This window comes from Nuphar pumila, chromosome 2 (assembly GCF_984573655.1).
Source record: "Nuphar pumila chromosome 2, dmNupPumi1.hap1.1, whole genome shotgun sequence".
Classification (NCBI taxonomy): Eukaryota; Viridiplantae; Streptophyta; class Magnoliopsida; order Nymphaeales; family Nymphaeaceae; genus Nuphar; species Nuphar pumila.
The window spans coordinates 132,057,642-132,082,844 of record NC_143250.1 but is presented as its reverse complement, the minus strand read 5'-3'; the positions used below and the strand labels follow the sequence as shown (position 1 = coordinate 132,082,844).

The window sequence follows — 25,203 nt, the reverse complement described above, 5'->3', positions numbered from 1 at the left end:
TAAAATATAGACAAGGATGAGGAAGTTTGTATATATTTTATAAGGCATAGTGATAAAAGTTTAAAACAACAAAATATCGACGATAAAAAACTCGAGATTTTAAAAAATTTCACAAATCTCATATTTTTTTTCAACAAAATTTTGGTAGTAAAAAATAAAATTAAAATATAAAAAAATGATTTTTATAAGAAAATATAAATAAAACATATTTTAAAATAAAAATCTTGAAGGTTTTATGATAAATATATGCTAAAAATGTAAATAAGTTGATATTTATCACGGTTTGAAAATCTCATGACAAAATACCATTTTAAACTTTCAGGCAATTTCTTGCGATATTATCGTGAGATTTTTAGGATGAGGAAGTCAAAATATATTTTATAAAGAAGACCTCACACAATTCACATAAAATATAGGCAAAAATGAGAAAGTTGGAGTATATTTTATAAAAAAGACCTCACAAAGTCTACATAAAATATAGGCAAGAACGAGGAAGTCCTGAAAACAATATGCGGACTTCCTATCCTCGCATATATTTTATGAGGAAGACCTCAAGAAGTCCGCATAAAATATAGGCAAAGATGATGAAGTTTTCATAAAATATATGCCAACTTCTTCATAAAATATATATGAACTTCCTCATTTTTTTAATTTCTAGATAAAAAATCAGTAGTAAAATCTATCACAGAGAAAATCCATACATACGAAGGTTAAAATAGTCATTTTAATGCCCAAAATTAGGGATTTTGAACATCGATGGATTTTGGCGAATTGTAAGGTTTTTTGAAAACATATCATTTTGTCGTACAATATGATCATTTTTCATATTTTTTTTTATAAATATTATAAACATTCAAGGCTTACAAAATTATTTCTTTAATTTGAAAAACTCAATCCAAGTGTCACCATGCTGAATGCAAGTGTGGTTAGATTTGGGAAAAATAATTCAAAACCCCCCATCACTCATGGTAGGCTGCCCTAGTCTCTCTCTCTCTCTCTCTCTCTCTATATATATATATATATATATATATATATATATATATATATATATATATATATATATATAGTCGATTGTAAATACAATAAATCATCAGGGTTGGTGGAACCACTTTTTTGGTATTTTTTCTGATATCTAACATAATGTGATCTACATGTCTTATTCAGTGGAAACCAACTTTTGAATCTCCGGAATCTGACTTGCATACAAGTTTGTCTAGCGATCCAAAAATCAATGGCTATAAACATATCATTTTTTTTCAACTCATAAAAACATACTTTTTAAAGAAAAAAACATAAACAAGAGTGGATTCCTACTAAATCAAGCATATTAAACACATCTATGAGGTTAGATTGTGTCAAAACAACTCACAACACGAGTTTCCAACTCAATTGTAGTGCGCACACACACACACACACACACACACACATATATATATATATATATATAGAGAGAGAGAGAGAGAGTAAATATTTGGTACTAATGAAGGTACAAAACTATCAAGTAAAAATCACCTTTATTTCACATCTTATAAATCAAACTTTATAGTTGTGATCTACCATATATGATTAGTACAAATTGAGTTTTGAATTATGTGATTGTATCATGAAAGCATGGTTTTCAAGGGCTTCAAAAAGCAATGGCCTACAATGTACCAAAATTTTACAACTCAAAAAATCATATTTTTATATCGAAAAAAACATTATTTAAGGTCCAATTTTTACTAAACAAGCCATGTTGACCGATATACCTTGCATCTATGATTTCTAACTCAATAGTTATGCACCTTTATATATATATATATATAAGGCAAAATATTGGCTACTAATGAAGGTAAAGAACTAATGATTTGGAAATCACTCTTCAAAAATTTTAGAATTTTTGTAGATTAAAAGTTACAGATGTGATCTACATGGTTTGTTTAGTAGGAAACTTGTTTTGAATCATGTGATTATGACAAGTAATTAGGTTTTTTAAAAGGTACATAAATCAATGGCCCACAATGTACCAAAAATTCTTAACTTAAAAGATCAATTTTTTACATCAGAAAAGCATGATCCAAGGCTTGATCCTTGGCAAACAAACCATGTTGAACACATCTATGTGGTTAGATTGATTCGAAACAACTTACACCTATGATTCCTAACTCATTAGTTCCTTACCTTCAGTAAAAAATATTTTTCCACACACACAATATATATACACTCTCTCCCTCAAGCACCAGGTAGTATTTTATCCATGAAATGTACAGAAGCTGTCGACACCCACGGGGCCATCCCCAAGCTTATGTATAAAAAGAGAAGAAAAAATATCAGCTGGCTAAATGGACATTAGATTATCATGACAATAGTGCACAAGCTAGAACGGTAAACTTGAATTTTTTTATGAGGAAAGAATGGTAAAACTTGAAGTTAACAGAAATAGAGCTATACCAAAATTGAAATGATACATCATACATCTCACAATTCTTAAATAAAACAGAAGACATTTACTGCAATTCCTGATCAGCTGAAGATAATGCACTGCAGAGAGACTTGTATGCATTGACACACACCTTGAATTTTGCTTCGGACATCGCCTGTTACAGAAAAATACCCAAACAATTATTGTCAAAATTGATACATGGCAACTGATTCCACCACTCTTACAGACCTTATGAAGTCTCTTGAGCGTTTGTTACACGCCCACCCACAGGAAGGCACTTTCCCATGAAAAGGACACCCATGAGAGAAAGTGCTTGTCAATGGGGAGAGATGTGACACCTTTTTATAAGAAAAAGAAGTTTTTGAATTTAATGAGCTGACCATACTACCGCTTTTCATGGGGACATCTGTTTCACCCAGAGTTACTGGAAGCTTCTTAGATAGGTGGGAAACCTGCTTTCCGGAAACTCACTTCGGAAGCGCAATACTCATCGCTTCTTAAACATGAAGGGAATCTTGATTCTCCCATGCTTCTATAATTTTTCACACTTCTTATATGTTTTCCACACAATTCATTTATTCTTCTTATATGCTTTCTCACTCTACTTTTCATGTGTTTCCTCTCATGCTTCTCACTCACTTCCATGTGCTTTCTCTAAATTGGCAGTCATCATTTTTAGATTTTGTTAAAAATTTAATTCTTACACTAAAAAAACATGAAATTTAAGAAGTCACTTTTATTTTAGTTTTTATTTGTGTTCCATTTCTATTCCCATTCAATTCTTATATTGTTTTTTTTTATTCCTCGCTTCCCGCTTCTCGCTTCTGCTTCCTGTATTGTTTTCCACTTCTGATTCCTAGTCTGGCAACCTTGGTTTCACCCCATGTTGAGAAAGAGGCCCTCCTGGTAAGGCTGAAACAAACACCCCCTTGTGCCTGACAGCTCATAACTGTAGACAGTTTCCAACACCATGCAATAAATTTCTAAGGGTGACCAAGTTAATGTTGATGAAGGACTTTATAGGACTTTGACTTAAAACATCACCAACTGAAACAAATACAAGCATTGGCCTAATCAACTTGGTCCTAGTCAATAGTGGACACAGGCATGCATCTATTAACGTGGAGCAGGTAGACTAGCTAGAGCAATTGAGTTGGCATTTGACAGACAAGGATGGAAACAACAAAAAAAGAACTGAAGTATATAACCTGTGAAGGGCCCTGATGCTTGTCCGGATGCCACTTTAGGGCGCAGGCATGAAAACTGCAGAAAGAAATTAGATACAATTGGCAAGAGATACAAGCTAAAGCTAAGTAACATTGAGAAGGAATTAGTAAATAGATGCAGGAGGATAGATATCGCCAGAAAGTAAAAATAGCAAAATGCTATGTTGCAAACCATTCTGTAATACCACAAGAATTTGATGACAACTTACGCTCTTTTTACATCTTCCATCTTTAGAGGGCCCACCAATGGCAACCCAAGGATCTTTCTATCAGAAGACTTGCCAACAAAGCCAGTTTCATCCTCATCATCAGTGTCACTATCTTCTTTTGTTCTTCCATCGCCACCCCAGTTGAAACCATTTCTCCATTCAAATCCCCATGTTGAGTTCTGGAATTGGTGTCCTCTCCATGACCTAAAAGACCAAGTGTAACATCTGGTTCCAAATGTTGCCTGAAAGATCGTCTCATCCTGCTCCAGAAAGTCACTAGAAAATCTTTGCTTTCTTGGTTTTCCTGTAGATTTGACAGGTATCCTGAGTCTCAAGGAAAAGTATAAATTGATTTTGCACTATGGAGATAATTTTTACACGTTTTGGGATCCACAGGAAAGAGCAGTGTGGTAATTAAATATGCTTGTAATTCAGAATAGGACAAAGAGAATGGAGAAACTGCAGCACAGGCAGCATAGGATGTGACTGTTATCATGAAAACTTTCAAATGAAAAAAAAAATTACCTTGTCCAAATGCAAATGATTACAGGTACACCTTTTATTAGATGGGTAAGCTCCACCAGAAGCTCCTATAAACTATCAAAAATGCAAGTACTTGATCTTATACAAGTGCTTGAACATAGAAATTACAGGAAGATATTGTTAGAATAGAAGAGAATCCAGGTAACTGTGACATCCGCTTTCTTTCTTTTTCTCCTTTCTGAGATTATATTTGCTTGATTTAAAGAAGTGTATGCTGCCTTGTGCTCTAAATGGTTCATTCTGGGTGAACTACCTTAGAATAAGCAGACAAAAAGTAATTAACTGCTTGAAGCCATTTTATTGCACTTTCTTTTTTGTCACTTTTTCACTCAAATGATTCTCAATGGGTCTATAAATATGATATGGCAATACCATAGTTATGAACACGAAAAAGTTCAGATAATCTTCATTGAAAAGAAAAGATGGAACAACAGATTCTTGAGGTGCTCCAGCCAAACAGGAGAGACAACAAAATACCCAGTTCTAAAGGAATTTTCTAAGAGAAAAGATGCTTCAGAATTTTTGTAGAGTTGGATGCATCAGCCCTGATTTTTGTCCTACCAAGTGTCCAGGTCATGTCAACTTTATGGATCAGTTCCAAACTTCCAATTAAGGCTGACAAAAGAAGCCAACCACGTTTTCTCAGCCACTTTCAAATAACATTTCTTGTACCTGGAGTGCTACAAGTTCAACCAATAATTTAAATATCCAGAATCTACAACTTATTACAAATGGATCCGTATGAGAGAAAAAGATCAAAAATAATAAAAAAGGATTCTAAAGCAAATACATAACAAAAATATCAAAGAGAAAAAAGTAGGGGACACAAATAAACTTGTAACCATTGAAAATAAACACCACGTTAGAAATCACAATATGGGGAAAAACTTGATGAACAACCATGATAATGATAAAATTGTTCGATATAACAAATTTTTGAGAAATTACAAAAGGTTGCTCAATTTCTCAGCTATTTAAATCTATACAACTTTTCTGTTATTACATTTTAACCACCTATTTTTTCATATTCACTTCAAATATATGCTTGGTCCTAAATCAGTCAAATCAACCAGTTTTCAGTTAAAGAAAAATGAATGACAACCAATATTCATTCCTTTAACATATAATATCATATGAATTATTTCATGAAAAAGGACAAAAAAGTAATTTTAAACTGAGATGCATTAAGGAAGGACAGGCGGTTGAATTCAATAACTGACAAGTTGTGGCAGTTTTTTGTAGTTTATTCCAATGTTTTCTGTCATATAGTTGGAGAGATTACATTCTTATGCCAACATATCAAGACATAGATGCTGGAGGTCTGCTCCCATCACACTTCGCCATGTCAAACTGAATATAAATATTGACATCATTCGGACAAAAAATTATAGGCTTTTGGTAGATTAAGGCCCAAGGATATGCTATATTGTTTGGACTGTTGATTATTATTGATGATAATTTTCCAACTTCACATCACAAACTCACACTAACCTTCTCAGAGGGCTTCTACTATGACTTAAAGACTCATGTAGATTTCTGTCCATCTTGTTTACCGCTTGGTCAACAGCAGTGACAAATTGAAATATCTCTCTCACACGGAGTCAATATTTTGGACATTATCTTTTGAAACCCAGTTCCATATTGTACTGCTTAACTGCTCCCTTCACATAACGGCAATTTTTCATTTTCCTTATATTTGATTGCATAGACCTTCTAAGAAAGAGTTATATATGAGACGAAAGCTTTCCATAAAGAGCCATGAATATATTATAGTAGTGATACAATGACCCAAACAGAACCCATATTTCAAGTCTCCATCGTTTCATGTTGCCAGATGTGCAAAATTATTTTGAGGACAAACCTTCATTACATTGCATGTGACCGCAATCAGCTGCCGGGCTTACTTTAAACCAACAAACAACCATTACTCAATAAAAAACAGCCAAGACACAAAAATAAAGGATAGGATTTAAAGTACCTTTAGAAAACTTAATAGATTCCAGGAACTTTTCCGAGTATAAAATCCATGTACACCAAAGGATTACATTAGGAATTTTAAGGCTAGTATGAAAGAATCGTCACTTCATAGTACATGCATAAGCTTGACATGCACTAGAAAAGGGCAGACGTAATAAAGGAGGGTGGAAAGACTTTTCATGGTTGACATGACATAACAAAGACAACCAAAAGGCAAAAGCCCAAAACTTACATGGAAACATGATGAAGTACTTGACATAATCCTAATATGCTGTTTTGTGATGCTCACTTCATAACAAAATGGCTTGTCTACCAACTTCCTAGTAACTTGAAGTGAACATGATCATTTGTGAGTTCTTTTACACAAAGGATCCAATCAGAGATCATTTCACAAAGTTTCACATTGTCTGGTCCTGAACATAAGCATCATTTGGTTTTATTTCCATCTTGGTTTTGTTGTTAAAATAACTCTCATCACACTGTTCATCACTTCTTGCATAGTTCCACCAAGTCTCTGAACTCTGAAGACCTGCTACATACTTACAAAGAAACAACAATGCAATCTCAGGTTGCATCAAGCATTGCACAGAAATTTCATATATAAAGTTTGACACTGAGGTCCTTATCATGTTCTTGTGGAGCTTTTTCATGGTTAACAGTCCAACAAGCAACTAACTAATCATCTAGAATGAACATCAAGAAAAGAGATTTATTAGTCCATATATAAGTCACAACAATGGTCTTAAAGAAGTAACAATTGTAGAGAAACCAAAATTACAAAAAATCCTCTTTACATACCAATTTACATTGTAAAAACACATGCCGAGTAAATGTACCTTCATGTATCAATTGATCTATAAGAGAATGTCAAGTGTGAGGACACAAGGTAGGGCACTATTCTCCAACAATAAAAACATTATCATGATCCTAAAATTCGGTGTCCCACTCACATACAAGTAATGTTAACATGACCACACACACACAAAGAGAGAGAGAGAGAGAGAGAGAGAGAGAGAGAGAGAGAGAGATGCTGACCAAAATACAATCATATGATTGCAACTAAAGCAGAAAGAACATATCAAGGCTTCACTCTGGAAATGGTGAAAAATAAAAAAAAAGGTTCTTAAGGAAAGAAAATAAACCACGCAGAATACTTTCTGCAAAAATTCCCATAGTTGTTGATGGAAACAAAGAAGGATTTAAAACATTTTGTGATGGAAAAATAAATACACACACTGTGATGAAAACAAAAGTCTGCTAACCGTTAATAAGAAAAAAACAGAACAAGACTGTGTGCTTAGACTTACTCTTATTCCTATTCTGCTGGCTAGATCCTGCCTGACGCGACGAATTCCTGGACTTGGAATTATCAGCAGCCTGCTTAGATGGCATTTGCTTATTAGCTCCATTCAAATTCTTTCTTTGTTCTTGTTCCCATCCATCAACACTCCATGTCCTGTCATCATCCTGGGAAAAAATTTAACATCAAAGCTGCTCCACACAGTAGAAATTTATTTATAAGTTTAATATAGAAAGACTAGAAGAAGAGAGGGGGGGGGGGGGGGGGTCGTTAAGCAATAATACAACACATCCTAAGGAAAGAGGGAGGCTGCTTAACACAGCAACAATCTTGTTATTCACCATCAGAAGAAAGATGGAATGCTTTATCCATATCTAAAGCTGCATGAATGTAAGAAAATAAACAAATTTGCAGCTGCATGGTGCAAGAACACAGGATGTCGCAAGGAAGCTAAAACCAGCAGAAAATTGATCCATGACCAAGCTGAGGGTTTAGGTTTGTTTCCAGCAATTAGTTTATTTAGTCCACCTTGGTGTTGTATATATAGTTATACCATGTTGAAAGACATATTTCCAGCATTATCTGGACTCTGGAGATACAGATGCTCAGTAGCTCTGAATTGGAGAAGATGTGGTTCGCCGTCACCTGGTTGCTTACTGATCCCTTGGGTAGAGGGATCAGGGGGGAAGGGATAAGCCCAGATGTCACTCCATCAATTCAACGTATTGAGTGACTGTGATGAAGAGTTCCAATGGAAACAATGAGTCAATGACTAGCTTAAGAGCCAGCCGAATTCTTGACTGGAAAAAATCAGCAAGAAATCTTCACTGAATTGATCACAAAGTTGAAACTTTGGCACCTGAAATCTGATACAATATTCATTTTCCTGCTACTACTATTGCTGTTTACAGTTACTGTTAATGATGAGAATTCCTATACCCATCAATGTCACAGGATGCTCCAACTTACCCCTGTGTCATGTTCCCTTGTATACTATTCCTAATAGAAAAGTATAAAAAAGGCACATCCCATGTCCCTTTATCCATGCCCTTGTGACATAAATATCCATGCACCCACTGCTGCCTTTCATGAGGCCTGTCTTGAACAGGTGCTACTGCCATGGTTTAAAAACTCGCAGGCTGAACTTATTCATGCCATCTACAGGAACTGGTCCAATCCTGGTTGACCAGAAGTGGATTAAAAATCACCTTGAGACAACCATGCCTCAGCTGATTCTGACAAATATGCTACTAATGACTACAATGTCTTTTCCTGCTAAACTGAAATACGTGATCCGCCGAAATAATGTTGTACCCTTCAGATTTTTGAGGTTTGTGCTGGTCGAACTGGAGTTGGAGCCGAAAGAGGGTCCAGTTGGAAGATCCGGACTTGCAGCGGACAGGTACGTCAAACGGAATATGGCTGACTCAAGCGGATCGAACCTTCTGGACTTACGCCTTGGGACCTATGGGTTACGTGTCTTAGGGTCAAAACCCTTGCTGACTCGGTGAAGGGGCCGTAGATTTCTCGTGGTTGCGAAAAAGGAGATATGCGGGAAAAACTAGGTCCATCAGATAGTCGGGTAGGTGCGGTTTGGGCTCAGTGAGTTGTTCGGGGAAGGATTTAGGTCCAGAACTTGTAGGACTTGGTCTAGGGGGTCTAAGAAGGTCCAGGGATGTGTGAAGAGGTTTGGGGCAGGTGCTGGACTGTAGGGAAGGCTGTTGACAGCCCGAGCTTACCAGAACAGTTTAATCGGGTAAGGCGGTCTAATGGTGGGATGCGGTTTCGGATTTTCAGATCCAGAAAATAGGTAAGGGCTTGACTAAGGCTAGAATCAGAGTTTAGGGTGTACTTACAGGTCAATAGCAGGTAGGAAAGGTATCACACACATTCTGGAAGGCTGATACACGATCTGCAGTGAAGAAGAGTCGGCTGGTTCGCTGAGAAAGCAAGACCGCACGGTCAAGTGCGCCGGAAGAGCTTGTGCTCCTTAGGAAGGGGGTGACCAACCAACCCGAGGGCCTGGTCCTCATTGTTAAGATATGTATAAATATATATATATATTATATACTTTATTGTCAAGTCAACTATTGGTTGACTTGGACTAGTTGTTGGACTGCTGGTCCCAATGGCTAGAAATCTAGACGTTAGACTAGGTCCAATAGCTAGTCAAACTAGCCGTTGGACCTAGTCCAACGACTAGAATGGTCTCCCTTTTCTCTCCTTTAATCTCTCACTTTTCCCTTATTTTCTCTTTATATATGAGTAGGTGTGTGCCTTTGTAAAGTGAGAGAGTGATGGGTAGCTTTTAGTTTTTTTTGTGTGTTTTTAGTGTATTGTAGTGAGGCCCTTATGTCTTTATTTCTTTTATGTATTTTATTATTTATTATAAATGAAATCATTTATTCATACAACTTGTATCAAGTTTGTATATTGTGAGTATTCAAATACATTTCGATTGGCATTTAGGCTACAATTTGGAATGTCTTGGGTTCTTTGCTATTTCATGACATGGTATCAAAGCAAGACATCTTCGTCTTGGCATCTTATTCATGTTTGTGCTTCAAAAGAAAGATTTGAATTGATGTATGGCTTGGACTCAAGACTCTCATATTCCGGTATGTATTTCTCTTTGGATTCTCTATTTTAAATTTTTATGGTATATATTTAAAAATATATTTGAAATATTGTGGCTATTTATTAAAAATGAATATATTTTTAAATTAATTAAAATTATAATTTGTGAAAATTATTGTCTTTTGACATATGTTGCGTAAACATGTTTACTTGAAATATATATTTTGATTATGAATATATATTTTTTGAAAAATATCGCAATGAAATTTTTTATTTTGCAATAATACATGGTTTCTTAAAATCTTAAATACTATGCTTATATATTTTTCATGTTGTTTACAAAAATGCTAATTTTTGTTATATGTATTGTGTTTTATCATAATTGGTGACTTTATGCACATATCAAAGCATGTTCTTTAAATTTCATGTGGTGCTTTCATTGAGATGTGTTACTTAAGAATTTTTAAGTTCTTGTATGTATGTTGTCATTAGTCATGTCATGGATGGTTTGTATGCTCTCATGAGATTTATCTATCCGTATATCATCTACATATTCATGTGTCGTACTCAGATGTTTATGCATGTTTTTATGTGACATTAATAATTATGTGTCATTTCAAATTTGTTGTTTAGTATTTTGTTGAAAAATTAGACGTGTTCTCAAACTAATTGAAATTAATACTTTCTCCTAAAAATGAGTTATTGCTTTATTGGTTCTTGCGTAAGCATGATAATTCAAAACTATATTTTGAGTGTGTTAGTATCTTTGTGGTTATTTGTGCATATTCATATGCATATCCTATGTGATCATTCGTAAGCTTTTGTATAGGATATGTGACTTTCAAGTTATTAGATTATTGCATATACATGATCTTTTATCTCTTTGAGAGTATTCATGATTAGTTGTACTTGTATATGCTCTTAGTTTTCTCTATGGTTCTTTGAAAAACCTCTATATATGTTTTGGCCCATTTAATGTTAAAAATCACTATTGTTTCATAAGTAGACTTATAATATACATTGAGATACCTCTCTATATAGCCTACTTATATTAGCCATGCTCATTCTTCATTGTTATTGATGTAATATTGTTTTGTGAAAATTTATCAATTGACATCTTTTTTACATATGATTGCATTGCATATGATTGCATCAATTGACATCTTGTTGTGCACATAATTGCACTATATTCATTCTAAATGTTCATCTATCGTTATTTGATTTGATTTGAAACTTTTTTTTCTAAATCGGTTCTTAAATATGAACTCACTTATTTGAAAATTGGTTTTTGTGAGTATTTATTGTCTTCTTATGGCATTTGGTTGTTCATCACAGAGTTTTATATGATGCTTCATTTCTTTTTGGCCTTTTTTGTTGAGATGAGTTATGTGCACCTCAATTTGTGTCAGTTTAGATTGTCAGTAGTCTAGCTCTAACTAACGATTGTTTGATCTCTGGTTATGTGAGTGTGTTGTATCACTCATTTGTTTATTTGGCCATTGTTTTTATAGATGCTTATAATTGTGTTTATATATGATGGTTATCTATTTATGAAACCATTGTGTTTCAAAAGATTGTTAAAATTGATATCCTTCTTCTTGGTGACACTAGTTTGTTTTAATTACAAGCTCTCTTACCTCATATATTCTCTCCTATTATGCCTACTATCTAAGTGTCATTATATGTAGACACGAGATATTTATTCACACTTTTGTGTATTTATCTAGCCCATTAGTGGCATTGTGATTATGTTCTTGTTCTAGTCGACGATATACTTGATTTGAGTGTCATTATATGTAGATGCTTATTCATACTTTTGTGTATTTGTTTAGCCCATAAGTGGCATTGTGATTATACTCTTGTTCTAGTCGCTGATACACTTGTTTTAAGTGTTATTTTATGTAGACAAGAGATGGTTATTTACACTTTTTATGTATTTTTTAGCGCTTTAATGGGCATTGTGGTTATGGTCTTGTTCTAGTAGCTGATACACTTGATTTCTGAGGTTTGGAGGTTTAGTGAAGTGATTGCTTATGGTGGTCAAACTAGTGTTAAGATATGCAAATATCATTCATTGTGTTACGTAGGATTTTTAAATCTCTCCGCAAATTTTCTAAAGTCATTTGCTCTTGTATGAGAAATGATTATTGGAATATTTTCATGCATCTTGCATTAAATATGCTTTAATTGCATGATCAAGGATATTTTAAATTTATTTCATGATTAATTGTCTTGCGTGTCTTGCATAAATTTAATTAATGCTTTTCTAAGCATATGTTAATGAAAGATTTCTTGGTATTTGTGAGATTTTAAATCTCTACATGCTTGTTGTAAATTGTTATTTCTTGAAAGGATTGGTCCATAAGTGACTTTTTTTCGTTGATTCTAAACTATTGCATGGTTCATTCATATATGCATTAGTTGTGTGGTTAATATTGTTTCTAAAACGTAATAATTAATTTATCTATGTGATTGAAATCGTTTTTTGTATCTTCCGTTCTGTAAATATGATTCGTTGTATCTTCCGTTGTGTAAAAATGATTCGTAATTTATACTTATTTGTGAGTTATTTATTCATGGTATTGTTTGAAAATCCACATTTCATACCTTTTATACATTAAAGAACTTTTCACGATAGATGCATGTTTTCATGAATGTTTTAAGTAATTAATGATTTATGAACTTATCCTTGAGATAGCCTACGGGGTATTAGCAGCCGTTTCCAGGCATTTCTCTTTTTTATAATATGCAATTATGAATTAAGAACTATGATTTCTTAAAATTATTCATTAAGATGAATCTCTCAATGACTCGTGTTTGAAATTAATGATTAAGAATAAACTTTATATGTCAAAAGATGTCACATTCCTCGAAGAAGAAAATGGTTTTTCGCATCAACCAAATGAAAATATTGACTACTCCTTTTTATTTGACTTGTTACCTCAAGAAAACATCATAGATGATCATATTGATCTTAATGAACCTCTTAATGAAGATCTTGTTGAACATCCAAATAATGATCAAAACTTAGAAGAAAATGCTTCAAGACAAATACAAGTCTACTCTAGAAGGAATGAAAGAAATCATGCTTGTGCCCTTGAAAGATTTTCTCAAAGTGAGTCGATAGAAGAAACCTCTCAAAGAAGATCAAATCGCATTCCTAAGATTCCAAATAGATTTGTTTCTTATGACTCTTTTTTCCCTAATTATCGAGCCTTCTTGCTCTTCACTCCTTTCATGAACCATCTCATTACAATGATGCTAAACAATATGCTCATTAGAATGAAGCTATGGAGCTTGAACTTAATGCCCTTAAAAATGCGCAAACTTGGGAAATCATTGATCCTCCCAATGGCAAGAAACCCATTGGATGTAGATGGGTGTTTAAAGTAAAAACTAAGAGTGATGGTTCATTAGAAAGATATAACGCTAGGTTGGTAGCCAAAGGTTATGCCCAAGAGTATGGGGTAGACTATGATGAGACTTTTGCCCCAGTTGCTCGAATGACTAGTGTTCGAGCCCTTATTGCTATAGCTTCTGTTAAAAAATGGCCCATCTTTCAACTTGATGTTAAAAATGCCTTCTTGAATGGTAATTTAAATGAAGAAGTTTATATGGAACCACATCCAGTTATGAATTTAAATGAAAAAGTTTTAAAATTAAAAAAGGCTTTATATGGACTTAAGCAAGCTCCTAAAGCTTGGTATGATAGGTTTAGTAATGTATTAATCAATTTAGGTTTTTCTTCTTGTTATACTGACACTGCTCTTTTTGTCAAAATGACAGGTGACTCCATTATTATGCTTCTGTTGTATGTTGATGATATAATCATCACTGGGAATGACAAAAAGGGAGTAAATGATGTTAAGTTTATGTTAAAAGATACTTTTGATATGTCTGACCTTGGTTATTTGAGATATTTTTTAGGAATTGAAGTGGCTTATTCAGCGCGTGGGTACATCTTATCTCAAATGAAGTTAGCTGCAAAAATTTGTACCAAATCAGGAATATCTGATGAAAAGAAAGTGGAGACTCCTGAAGTTATCAATGCGAAACTAAGACTTGAAGATGGTGTTCTTCTTGAAGATCCAACCCCCTACCGTCAATTAATTGGATCCCTCACCTATCTATCCATCACACGTCCAGACATAGCTCATGCGGTTCATGCAGCGAGCCAATTTCAGCACGCTCCTACTACGGTTCATATGGCGGCCGTAATGAAAATTGTGCGATATATCAAAAATACCATCTCCAAGGGACTCTTCTTATCCTCTTCCTCATCTCTTGAATTGACTGCTTTTACTGATGTTGACTGGGGAGGAAATCCCAATGATCGGATCTCAATTACGGGTCTTTGCATTTTTTTAGGTGAATCTCTCATCTCGTGGAGATGCAAGAAGCAGCAGAAGGTCTCCTTATCATCTACTGAAGCTGAATATCGGGCTATGGCGATGACAACTATGGAGATTGTGTGGCTCAGAAGTCTTCTTGGTGACATGGGCGTTCCCATTTCCACTTCCACCAAGCTCTGTTGTGATAACAAGAGTGCGATATACATTGCTAGCAATCACACCTTTCATGAGCGGACCAAGCATATCGAAATGGATTGCCATTATGTTCGAGACGAATATCTCAAAGGGACCATCACATTGCCATATGTCACTTCAGAGTATCAACTAGCTGACTTCTTCACCAAGGCGCTCCCAACTCCACGATTCATGTTTCTTCTTGGCAAACTTTCGGTCTTTTCCCCGTAAAGTTTGAGGGGGCATGTTAAATTATGTATATATAAATATATATATATACATATACTTATATATATATATATACATTAGTATATATATAAGTATATATATGTATATATACATAATTATATAGCCTTTTCCTGTTTTGTATAAACCAAAAACCCGATAGGGGTGTTTTGGTAATTCCATATGTACTTTTTTGTTTTTTACTTTTCTTTCTTTTTTCCCCTTTTTCTTTTTCCTTTTTTATTTTCTGTTTTTGCTTTTTGGAACCATAAAGGGGCCCCACCCATCTAGTCGTTGGGGTCCCAACAGTCATATTTATGACCGTTGGGGCTCCCAATGACTAGAAGGGAGCCCCCTTTATGGTCCTTCTAAAGTGCTCTCCTCCTCTATATAAAGAGGAGGTTCCCCCTTGTAATTGTATGTGTTTTTACACCCTTCTCTTCCTTTCTTCAATAAATCCAACTTATGACTTTAAGTCATTTTCTATATTTTTGAGTTTTTGTGTGTGCACATTTGGTGTTTGTGTTCTTGGCTCTTGTAGTCACTCTTAAAGAGTGACTTTTGCCCTATTGGTGCTTCCGCCTCTTTTCATTTCAGATTCGGCCAGACAGGTGCCGCACCCACGTCGACGCGATGCGACGCGGGTGCGGCACCCGGTGCGGTCAACGCACCCCGGGTCATTTTTTTGATTTTTTTTTATTTCTAGGTTGCGCAATCAAAAACCCAATTTTTTCCGCGAAAAACGATCAAAAGATGGAAAAAAGAAAACTCACTAAATTCTGAGAGGACCAACAGGAAGATGAAGATGGAGGAGATGAGGGTGATGAGCCCTCCGGAGAGCGTCCTGCTGTAGAAGTCCTCATTGATCTTAGGGTAGGTGTCGAGATTCCAGAGCTTGTTCATCATCTCCATGGCCCTCCCGATCGCTGGAAAACAGGCAAGCTGGGAATTTCAAAGAGGGAATCTAGGGTTTCCGCTCTCTCCCCACAACCCTCTTCCTTTCCCTCTTTATTTTGCCGGCAGAGCTACTGTGAAACACTCTCCTATTTTTTTATCCTTTTTACATACAGAACTTCCTTTTTTGGGGGTTTATTTATTATTTTCCTTCTATATGAGGGTTGGCATTTTTCCGAACAGTACAATCCCGTGACGATGTATGACATCCAAAGGTCAAGTCCAAGGACTCATGAGTCATGACCACGGTTGTCATTGGTTGGTGGATCGGATATTCGATTCAGACACAGGAAGGTGTGAGCTCCCAGGTAGCACGCAATGAGGTTCGGATTCGGGTTCGAATTACATCGGGTAGAGGAGACCTTCAAGGCAGCTCAAACTCGTCCCTAGTAATTGAAAATAAAAAATATTAAAATGTATTATTTCAATTAAAAAGTTATATACATAGCTCATAGGGGCTATCCTTTTCTGACTAAGGGCTACCATAGTTGTCATTTGACATGGGATGACCATGGTACATACGGGTGGGCAAATGGCCCAGCAGCCTGATGGGCTAAGCCTACCCGGCTCAGGCTCGGTTTGGGTCATGATTTTAGAAACCCCATCTATTATATACGTGAGATGGGCTAGGGCCAGCCCGCGGGCTATCGGGGTCATTTTGGTCCATTTTTGGATTTAAAAAAAAATTCTGGGCTGCGGTACCCCTGGACCCCCTTCTATATATATATATCTATATATATATTTATATTTATTTATTTTATTTTTTAAAAAAAAAAATTGCCGCACCCCCACACCCAAGGTTTTTTAAAGTGTCGCACCCCCGCACCCGCACCCATGTAACATAGCTGGGCACTTGTTTCTGCCTATCTAACTAATGTGATCGGTGAATGCATGCACATGTACATATAGACCCCATGAGCATATGTAGGTTCTTCGATTGTGAGTAGATGTAAAATTAATAACATCTTGCAAATCAGGAAACTCTAAACAATAGAAGAAGCCCTGCAACCAGGGCTGTGTCACATAAGTAATGGTGCAGGTTCTCTCTCTCTCTCTCTCTCTCTCTCTCTCTCTATATATATATATATATATATATATATATATATATATATATATATATAGGATACATATTGATAAATTTTGTGTGCACACCAAGATATTCAGCAAGACGCAGAGAGATATAGATGGCTGAAGACAATTTCCAATATGGGTTGTGTTCTTGGGCTGTTGTCATTGATAAAAATTCAAGGTTGACATGTTTTAATATGATTTTCCAACAATTGAAGCAAAGCTCATGTCTTAGTTTTCACTTTTGATAGTTTTGCACCTTGAATGACTTACTCGAGTGTCTCAATGAAATACATGGTGATACACTTCCAGCCTTTCAAAAGATAGAATAAAGAATAAAAAGCTAGCTTAAGATATTTTTTACTCAAAAAACTACAATAGTGTCACAAAGAAGAAAGCAGATCCCGGAAAGCTAATATTTGTGCAAGATAAAATAAAAAAACCGAAAAAAAAGACCAATAAGGTACCTGAAATGAAAACTTGGAGGTTGTGCTTTTGGACAGCAGATCTCTTAGAGCTTTTTTAGCATTAGCACGCTTTAGACGTGTTACATATCTCACAGAATCCTGAAATCCAGGTTTTGCAAACGCGCCATAAACAAAGTTATTACTAGTTTGGAATGCATATTACTAAAGACCTTACATGACCTCTTTATGCAGAAAAAGGTTAAAAGCTATGTCACACGAACACTTCACTTAGCATGTGTACCTCATGTAGATAAGACAGGAAATGGGACACACCACAACACCTCGTGGACACAGTCAAACCTGTGTTGAACACAGTTAACACCACGTCCCTAATTTCATTCTTTTTATTTATTAATGATCTTGACCCTATTCCTGTATTTTGTAATTACTGTCATTTTTTCTTTTAAAGTTCTTCATTGATTATATGTCATTACAACTTTCAAATTAAATAATTATTTAATGTTTACTATGACAATCATTTAGAATTTCTGTTCAAGGATCTGCACTGAAGATAAGATTCATGTTTTTTTATGTTACATCAAGAATTTGTAATTTTGTATGTAAAGAATTTGACACACATTATATATACATATATAAGTACATAATACATACATACAAACCTATATATATACACATATATGAAAATTGGTTCCTCCTAACTGCCCATATGGTGAGGACATTGCTGGTTTTCAATGTCCCAAGCCGTGTTTAACAAATCTGACCATACAAAAGTGTTCAACATGTTCCATTTGCTAGGAATAGACTGTTGGATCATAATGTTTTTATAAAAAAATATGATTTTTATGAATCTTTAAATTTATGAAAATTCTGGGCCATTGATTTTTTAAATCTTAAAAAAACCTGCTCACACATCATAATCAGATGATCCAAAAGCCTATTTCTACTAAACGTACCATGTAGCTCACATCTGTAAGGCTAGATCCCAAAAGAAAGAACTCAAAGTTGAAAATTAAGACTGTCCACACCCTCCAACCATTAGGAGGATATTAACAGCAAAATATTGTGATACTTTCAAATAATGGTTATAGTACAAATATAGAGATGCTATTCCCGTATGGGTCATCCATATTAGAATATAGATCGGATATGGATCCAATACTGAATCCATATCCATATAGAATAGGTTCACGTGGTTGCTACATTATAATGTATTATACATTACTAACCAGGGGCAATCTTGCCATTGTAAAATATTATTGTAAACCTATTTTATACTAATGATGTTTAGTGCAGCACACAGAAAAAAAGAAGTGGCTGCCGATTCCAAGGAAATCCCCTCTCCTCTCTCCTCTCTTCTCCACTCCTCCTTCTCGGTATTCACGATAGAACTGCCAACCCAAGCAGTTTTAACATGGTATCAGAGCAGCGATTAATCCGGGCGTAAAAGTGCATTCGTCAGGGATCGTGAAAGGATCTGCCAACCAAGCCTTCGGCTGAGTCTTTCCCTTCATCAGCGATCGTGAAAAGGCCTACTTCACCACCTACCGTGCCTGGTCTTCAGTCGAGTTCACAGACGAGCTGGGTTGAGTCTCTTCTTCCTCCTCTTCAGAACAACCGAGTTTCTCATCTTCAGAACAGCCGAGTTTCAGAACAGCCGAGTTCCTCCTCTTCAAACAGGTCACCTCTTCAGCCGAGTCTTCTGCTCTTCATCCCTTTCAGCCGAGTTTGAAACAGGTCACGCCTGATTTCAGCCGAGTCTTCTGCTCTTCATCCCCTTCAGCCGAGTTTGAAACAGGTCACGTCTGATTCATTTCTTTCTCCCTTTTCAGCGAGTCTTTTGTTCTCTTCCTTCTACTACTGAAATACTTATTTTCTATCAACTGTTTCTTCTTCTTCTTTTTTCTTTTCTTCGCTGAGATTCCTTTCAGCTTCATTCCCACATCACGCCAACTATTTCTTTCCCACGCTGTCGTTATTTTCTGTTTTCCTTCTCCATCAATTCTGAACATCACGTTTCTGTTGGTCTGAAAACTGTTTTGTCACCACTGCTTTATTCTCTTCTACTTAACCTTTTATCTTGAATTGCTATGTCGTTTTGTTGCTTCAGCCACAAGTGTTTTCATTTCAGTTTCAGTTTCAGTCACTAATACTTCAGGCAAGCTGTATCTTCTCGTTGTCAACCAGCTACCAATGGATACTTCAGGCAATTCGGGTCTTTCTTCCAACTTCCTTAGACAGCTAGTTTCAGAAAAATTGACTACCAACAACTACCTAACTTGGAAAAGGCAAATTGCTTCTTTTATTCGTAGTCAAGACCTTTCAGGCCACTTGGATGGATCTACTCCTATACCTCCAGAATTTATCATAACCGAAACCAAAGAAGATGGAGGATTGTCGAATACTATTCGCAATCCTGCATTTGTTTCTTGGATGAAGCGCGATCAGGCTCTTGTTGCATACATCACTTCCACATTGTCTCAAGAGATATTGATTTTCATTCCTGATGATTGCACATCCAAAGTTTTGTGGGAGGTTTTAGCTCAGACATATTCTCAGATATCAAAGGCTAAAGTGTTGTTTCTCAAACGCGAATTTCAGATGTTAAGAAAGGAGGCAATGAGCATTATTGAATTCTTAAATCAAGTTAAAAGCATTACGGACCAGTTAGCCATGGTTGGATATCCAGTATCAGCCAAAGAAAAGGTGCAACAAACATTGAATGCCTTGGGATCAGAATATCATGTCCTTGTGACCTCCTTATTGTGCTTACCTACATTACTCAGTTTTGAGGAATTACGCGCCAAACTGCTTCAATACGAAATGACTCAGAAGAGCATGTCTGATACTTCAGCTGGACAATCATCTACGCATGAGGTTCTTGCCACAGGGATGATAGTTGATCGAGCACGAGGAGGACGTGGCAGAGGCAGGGGAACTGCCATCCAGGGTGGACGTGGATTACTACCCACACCAAATTCCACAGCCAGTTTTTCAAGGAATGTTCTCACATGCTATCAGTGTAATAAACGGGGTCACATCAAAGCCAACTGTTGGTTCAACCCGCAGAATCGAAACAGAGCGCAAAATAATAGAAATATTACTACACCAGGAACTGCAGGTACCTTTCGGGTCAGTGATGATGCTAAGAATTTTCTCTTATCTGTGATGGCCAACTTGAATTTGAAACAGAATGATGATGGAATATGGTATGTTGACTCCGGGGCAGCGACTCATGTTACTGGCAATGCAGGTAAATTCTCTACTTTGGTTCCCTATTCTGGAAAATCTAATATTGTAATTGGAGATGGGACTCACCACCCTATTTCAAACATAGGCAATGTCCTTATTCCTTTGTCTGAGTCATCTATTTCTTTATTTGATGTCGTTCATGCACCAAATATAAAGAAAAACATTGTCTTTGTATTTAAACTTGTTGACTCTACCAATTCATCTGTGGAATTTACTCCTACTTCTGTCTTTGTCAAGGATCTTCAAACGAAGGAGATGTTCGCTAAAGGAGAGCGACGTGGAAACATGTATGTCTTCAATGAAGATCCAGCCTCCAGTATCTTGAAGCCCAAGTCTGATCATGTCTCTGAAAACGTCCTAAGTTTATCCAAATGTAATAAGTTAGATCTCTGACATTCTCGTTTTGGTCATTGTAGTCAAGTCTTTATTGAAAAGTTAGTGTCCAATGGTTTTCTTTCGGAGTCTGTTTCATTTTCATTAAAGAATAAAATGTGTTCCAGTTGTGAAGTTTGCAAGAGTGTGTACTTACTTTTCATCAAATAAATAAAAGATCTTCTATTCCTTTTGAGATAATATGTTCTGATGTTTGGGTCCAACTCCCAATCCTTCTTCTTCTGGAAGTAAATATTATGTATCTTTTATTGGCAGTTTCTCTCGTTTTACCTGGATATTCTTCATGAAACACAAATCAGAGTTTTTTCTTATTTTTCGTCACTTTCATGCCTATGTTAAAAATCAATTCTCCCAAAATATTCAAATTCTCCAATATGATGGAGGTGGTGAGTATTCCTCCAAAGAGTTTTTAGACTTCCTCCAAGATAATGGGATACATCGTAGAGTTTCTTGCCCGTATACTCCACAACAAAATGGAATTGTTGAACGTAAACACAGACATATCGTGGAGAGTGCAATGAGTATGATGCATGGTTGTAATTTTTCCATCAACCTTTGGACAGAAGCTTTTCATACTGCCACTCATGTGATAAATCGTCTTCCTATGCCTATCCTTGAAAATCAGTCTCCCTATTATGTTTTCTTTGGTATACAGCCTAATTATGATGAGTTACGAGTTTTTGGATGCACATGTTATATACATGTTGACAAATCCATGAGAAACAAATTTCAGGACAAAGCCTCTATATGCCAATTTATAGGTTATGCAGATGAACACAAGGGGTACAGGTGTTATGACCCTATCAATAAGAAGATCAGAATTTCCAGAAATGTTGTCTTTGATGAAAATAACTTTCCAGAAAATAAAGCCAACTATGATCGTAAACATGGTGATATGGCTGATAATTGGTATAATCCATGGCTCAGTGTTGAACTTATCTCACATGCTGCTGAATATACCACTTTGGCTCCTGAAAACATACATGATGAGACGGTTCCAGATAAGGTGTCGGAAACAGAATGTCAGAGATACAAAGGGAATGTCTACACCAGAAGACCCAGAGCGCAAACAGATGCACCTGTTGGAGAACACATGACATTCCCCAATAATATGGAGGCACCAAGAAAATCAAGCAGGATAAGGCATCCAATTGAAAAATGGGTAAGTTACGATAACTTCTCTATGGATTTTCAGATTTTCCTATCCAAGGTTGAAAAACATGAAGAACCACTTGGATTTTGTCAAGCTGTTCAATCTGACAAATGGATTGAGGCGATGAATGAGGAAATAGAGGCACTTCATGAGTGTCGAACATGGGAGATAGTTGGTCGTCCCCCACATAAAAATGTTGTTGGCTCAAAATGGGTGTATAAGATTAAATATAAACCGGATGGGAGCATTGAACGATACAAGGCACGTCTTGTTGCCAAAGGGTTCACCCAAGAATATGGTGAAGATTACGATGAGACCTTCAGTCCAGTAGTGAAAATGGGAACCATTCGCATTATCCTCGGCCTGGCCATTGAGCATGGGTGGAGCCTTAGTCAGCTTGATGTCAAAAATGCATTTCTTCATGGGGACTTAAAAGAAGAGGTCTATATGGAGCAACCTCAAGGTTATGCAGAGGGAGACCCAAAAGCATATGTATGTAAATTAACCAGAGCATTGTATGGTTTAAAGCAAGCCTCTCAGTCATGGTTTGACAGCTTCTCCTCAGAGATTCAGAACCACGGTTTTATTCGTTCCCAACTAGACCATTCTTTATTCATATACAGGGATAGAACCACTGTAGTTTTCTTACTTATATATGTTGATGATATAGTGGTCACTGGTAATGCTCCAAAGCGTATTCAACAAATTAAAGTTTTGCTGAGTATGCGATTTAAGATGAAAGATCTTGGAAAGCTAAGGTATTTTCTTGGTGTAGAGGTGGACAAACAGGATGGAGAAATGTCATTAACTCAACACAAATACACTCTTGATCTTTTGGCTAAAGCAGGAATGACAGATTGCAAACCTGTGCCTACACCCAGTGTTGTCAATCAAAAACTCAGCATTTGTGATGGCGAGTTGTATCCTGATGCAACCAAGTATCGCATTTTAGTGGGCATCTTACAATATCTTACTTTTACTAAACCAGATATTGTATATTCTGTAAATCAAGTATCTCAGTTTATGCATGAACCAAAGACTGGTCATATGGATGCCGTCAAGCGTATTCTCCGATATCTAAAAGGCACGGTGGGTGATGGACTCAAATATGCTCAATCTTCATGGGCAACACCGAAACATGACATATTGGCCTATACAGATGCAGACTGGGCAGGAGACCCAGATGAAAGAAGGTCGGTTTCAGGATACTGTGTTTTCATTGGAAGCAATCTTATCTCATGGAGTAGCAGAAAACAGAAAGTTGTGGCAAGGTCTAGCACGGAGGCAGAATATAGATCTATGGCAGCTACCACAGCAGAAGTAACCTGGGTTAGGCATCTCCTTATAGAAATAGGAGAGAGTATCTCAAGTTCAACCCTCATGTGTGATAATAGAAGTGTTGTACAAATTGCTTTCAATCTTGTTCATCACGGTCGGACCAAACATATTGAGATTGACCAACATTTCATCAAACAAAAGATAGCAGACAAAGAGATTGAATCGGTCTATGTGCCTTCAGAAGACCAAGTTGCTGATATGTTCACAAAAGGTCTCACAAGTAACCGCTTTTGGTATCTGAAGAACAAGCTGCACATGGTTCAATCCCATGCACAACTTGAGGGAGGGTATTAGAATATAGATCGGATATGGATCTAGTACTAGATCCATATCCATATAGAATAGGTTCACGTGGTTGCTACATTATAATGTATTATACATTACTAACCAGGGGCAATCTTGCCATTGTAAAATATTATTGTAAACCTATTTTATACTAATGATGTTTAGTGCAACACACAAAAAAAAAGAAGTGGTTGCCGATTCCAAGGAAATCCCCTCTCCTCTCTTCTCCACTCCTCCTTCTCGGTATTCACAATAAAACTGCCAACCCAAGCAGTTTTAACAATCCAATCTGTTCAAGTGGCCCATATGCATTGCTTTTGAAATGGCCAAAACGCTTTATTGAGGAAACAACTCTCCACCTTTTGTTCCCTACTTTCCCATGCACCCCCTCATCCCTCCCTCCCCCTTTCACACACTACTGGTGTTTTTGTCCTCATTCTCCTCTCCAGCACCCCCACCTGGCGCAACATAAACATCCACCACTGGTGTTTTTGTCCCCATTGGAGCTATGGTTGTTTGTGGTCAAATAGTGTCTATAATCAACCCAATCATTGGAGTTATGGGCAAGCATGCAAATAGATGTTCTACAGCTTGAGAGAGAGAGAGAGAGTATAATGAGTGTGAGTGTGTGTGTATATATAGAGAGAGAGTATATAATGTGTGTGTGTGTATATATATATATATCATAGTCACAAATATTAGTATCGGCTATATCTCAGCGAGCTTATTTCTCGCGATATTATAGGTTTGGTGATACATCTCAGAAAATCGCAGGGCTTAAAAATATAAAAATAACAAAAATAAATAAGAAAATATCATGTTTAGACAAAAAATACATGAATAGTAAATGAAATAAGTAAAAAAATGTAAAAGAAAGAAGAAAAACACATTTAAAATGTAAAAAATAAATAAAACTAGTAAAACTAATTGATAATATTGTGATAGTATCATGCTAATATCGCGATATTCTCATGATAATATCGCAATATTATCAATTTGGCAATATTTTCATAATATTGCGATATTTTGTTGATATTATCGTTTGTTAAATTTACAGTGATAATGTTGCGATATTTTCAAAATACCATCGATATCTGTAACTATGATATATATATATATGTGTGTGTGTGTGTGTGTGTCACATAGATGCGGGTCTGGATGTGGCGATGCGGCACTTTAAAAAAAACTTGGGTGCGGGGAGGGTATATATAATTTTTAACAGTTTTAAGTTAACACTAATGAAATAAAAACAATTATCATATCATCAATCCATCATGCATAAATTCATGCAATAAATTAAATTAACAATCTACAGTTGTTATTTCTCATC

At 36.0% G+C, this 25,203-nt stretch overlaps 1 protein-coding gene across 2 annotated transcripts in view; it reads right to left on the bottom strand.

Annotated features, from left to right (window-relative positions):
- Positions 1 to 2,314: 2,314 nt before the first annotated feature.
- The window catches only part of LOC149847132 (uncharacterized), a 42,422-nt gene continuing 19,533 nt past the window's right edge, over positions 2,315 to 25,203 (bottom strand). Inside the window, exons 3-7 of one of the 2 annotated variants that reach the window (XM_089998308.1) lie at positions 17,495 to 17,593; positions 7,685 to 7,844; positions 3,858 to 4,161; positions 3,631 to 3,685; positions 2,315 to 2,576 (exon numbers count right to left, since the gene is read on the bottom strand). In XM_089998308.1, coding sequence (XP_089854434.1) covers positions 2,487 to 2,576; positions 3,631 to 3,685; positions 3,858 to 4,161; positions 7,685 to 7,844; positions 17,495 to 17,593 — 708 coding nt within the window. In that variant the 3' untranslated portion in view covers positions 2,315 to 2,486. The remainder of the gene's footprint in view (positions 2,577 to 3,630; positions 3,686 to 3,857; positions 4,162 to 7,684; positions 7,845 to 17,494; positions 17,594 to 25,203) is intronic. The other variant, XM_089998309.1, reaches the window with a different exon arrangement.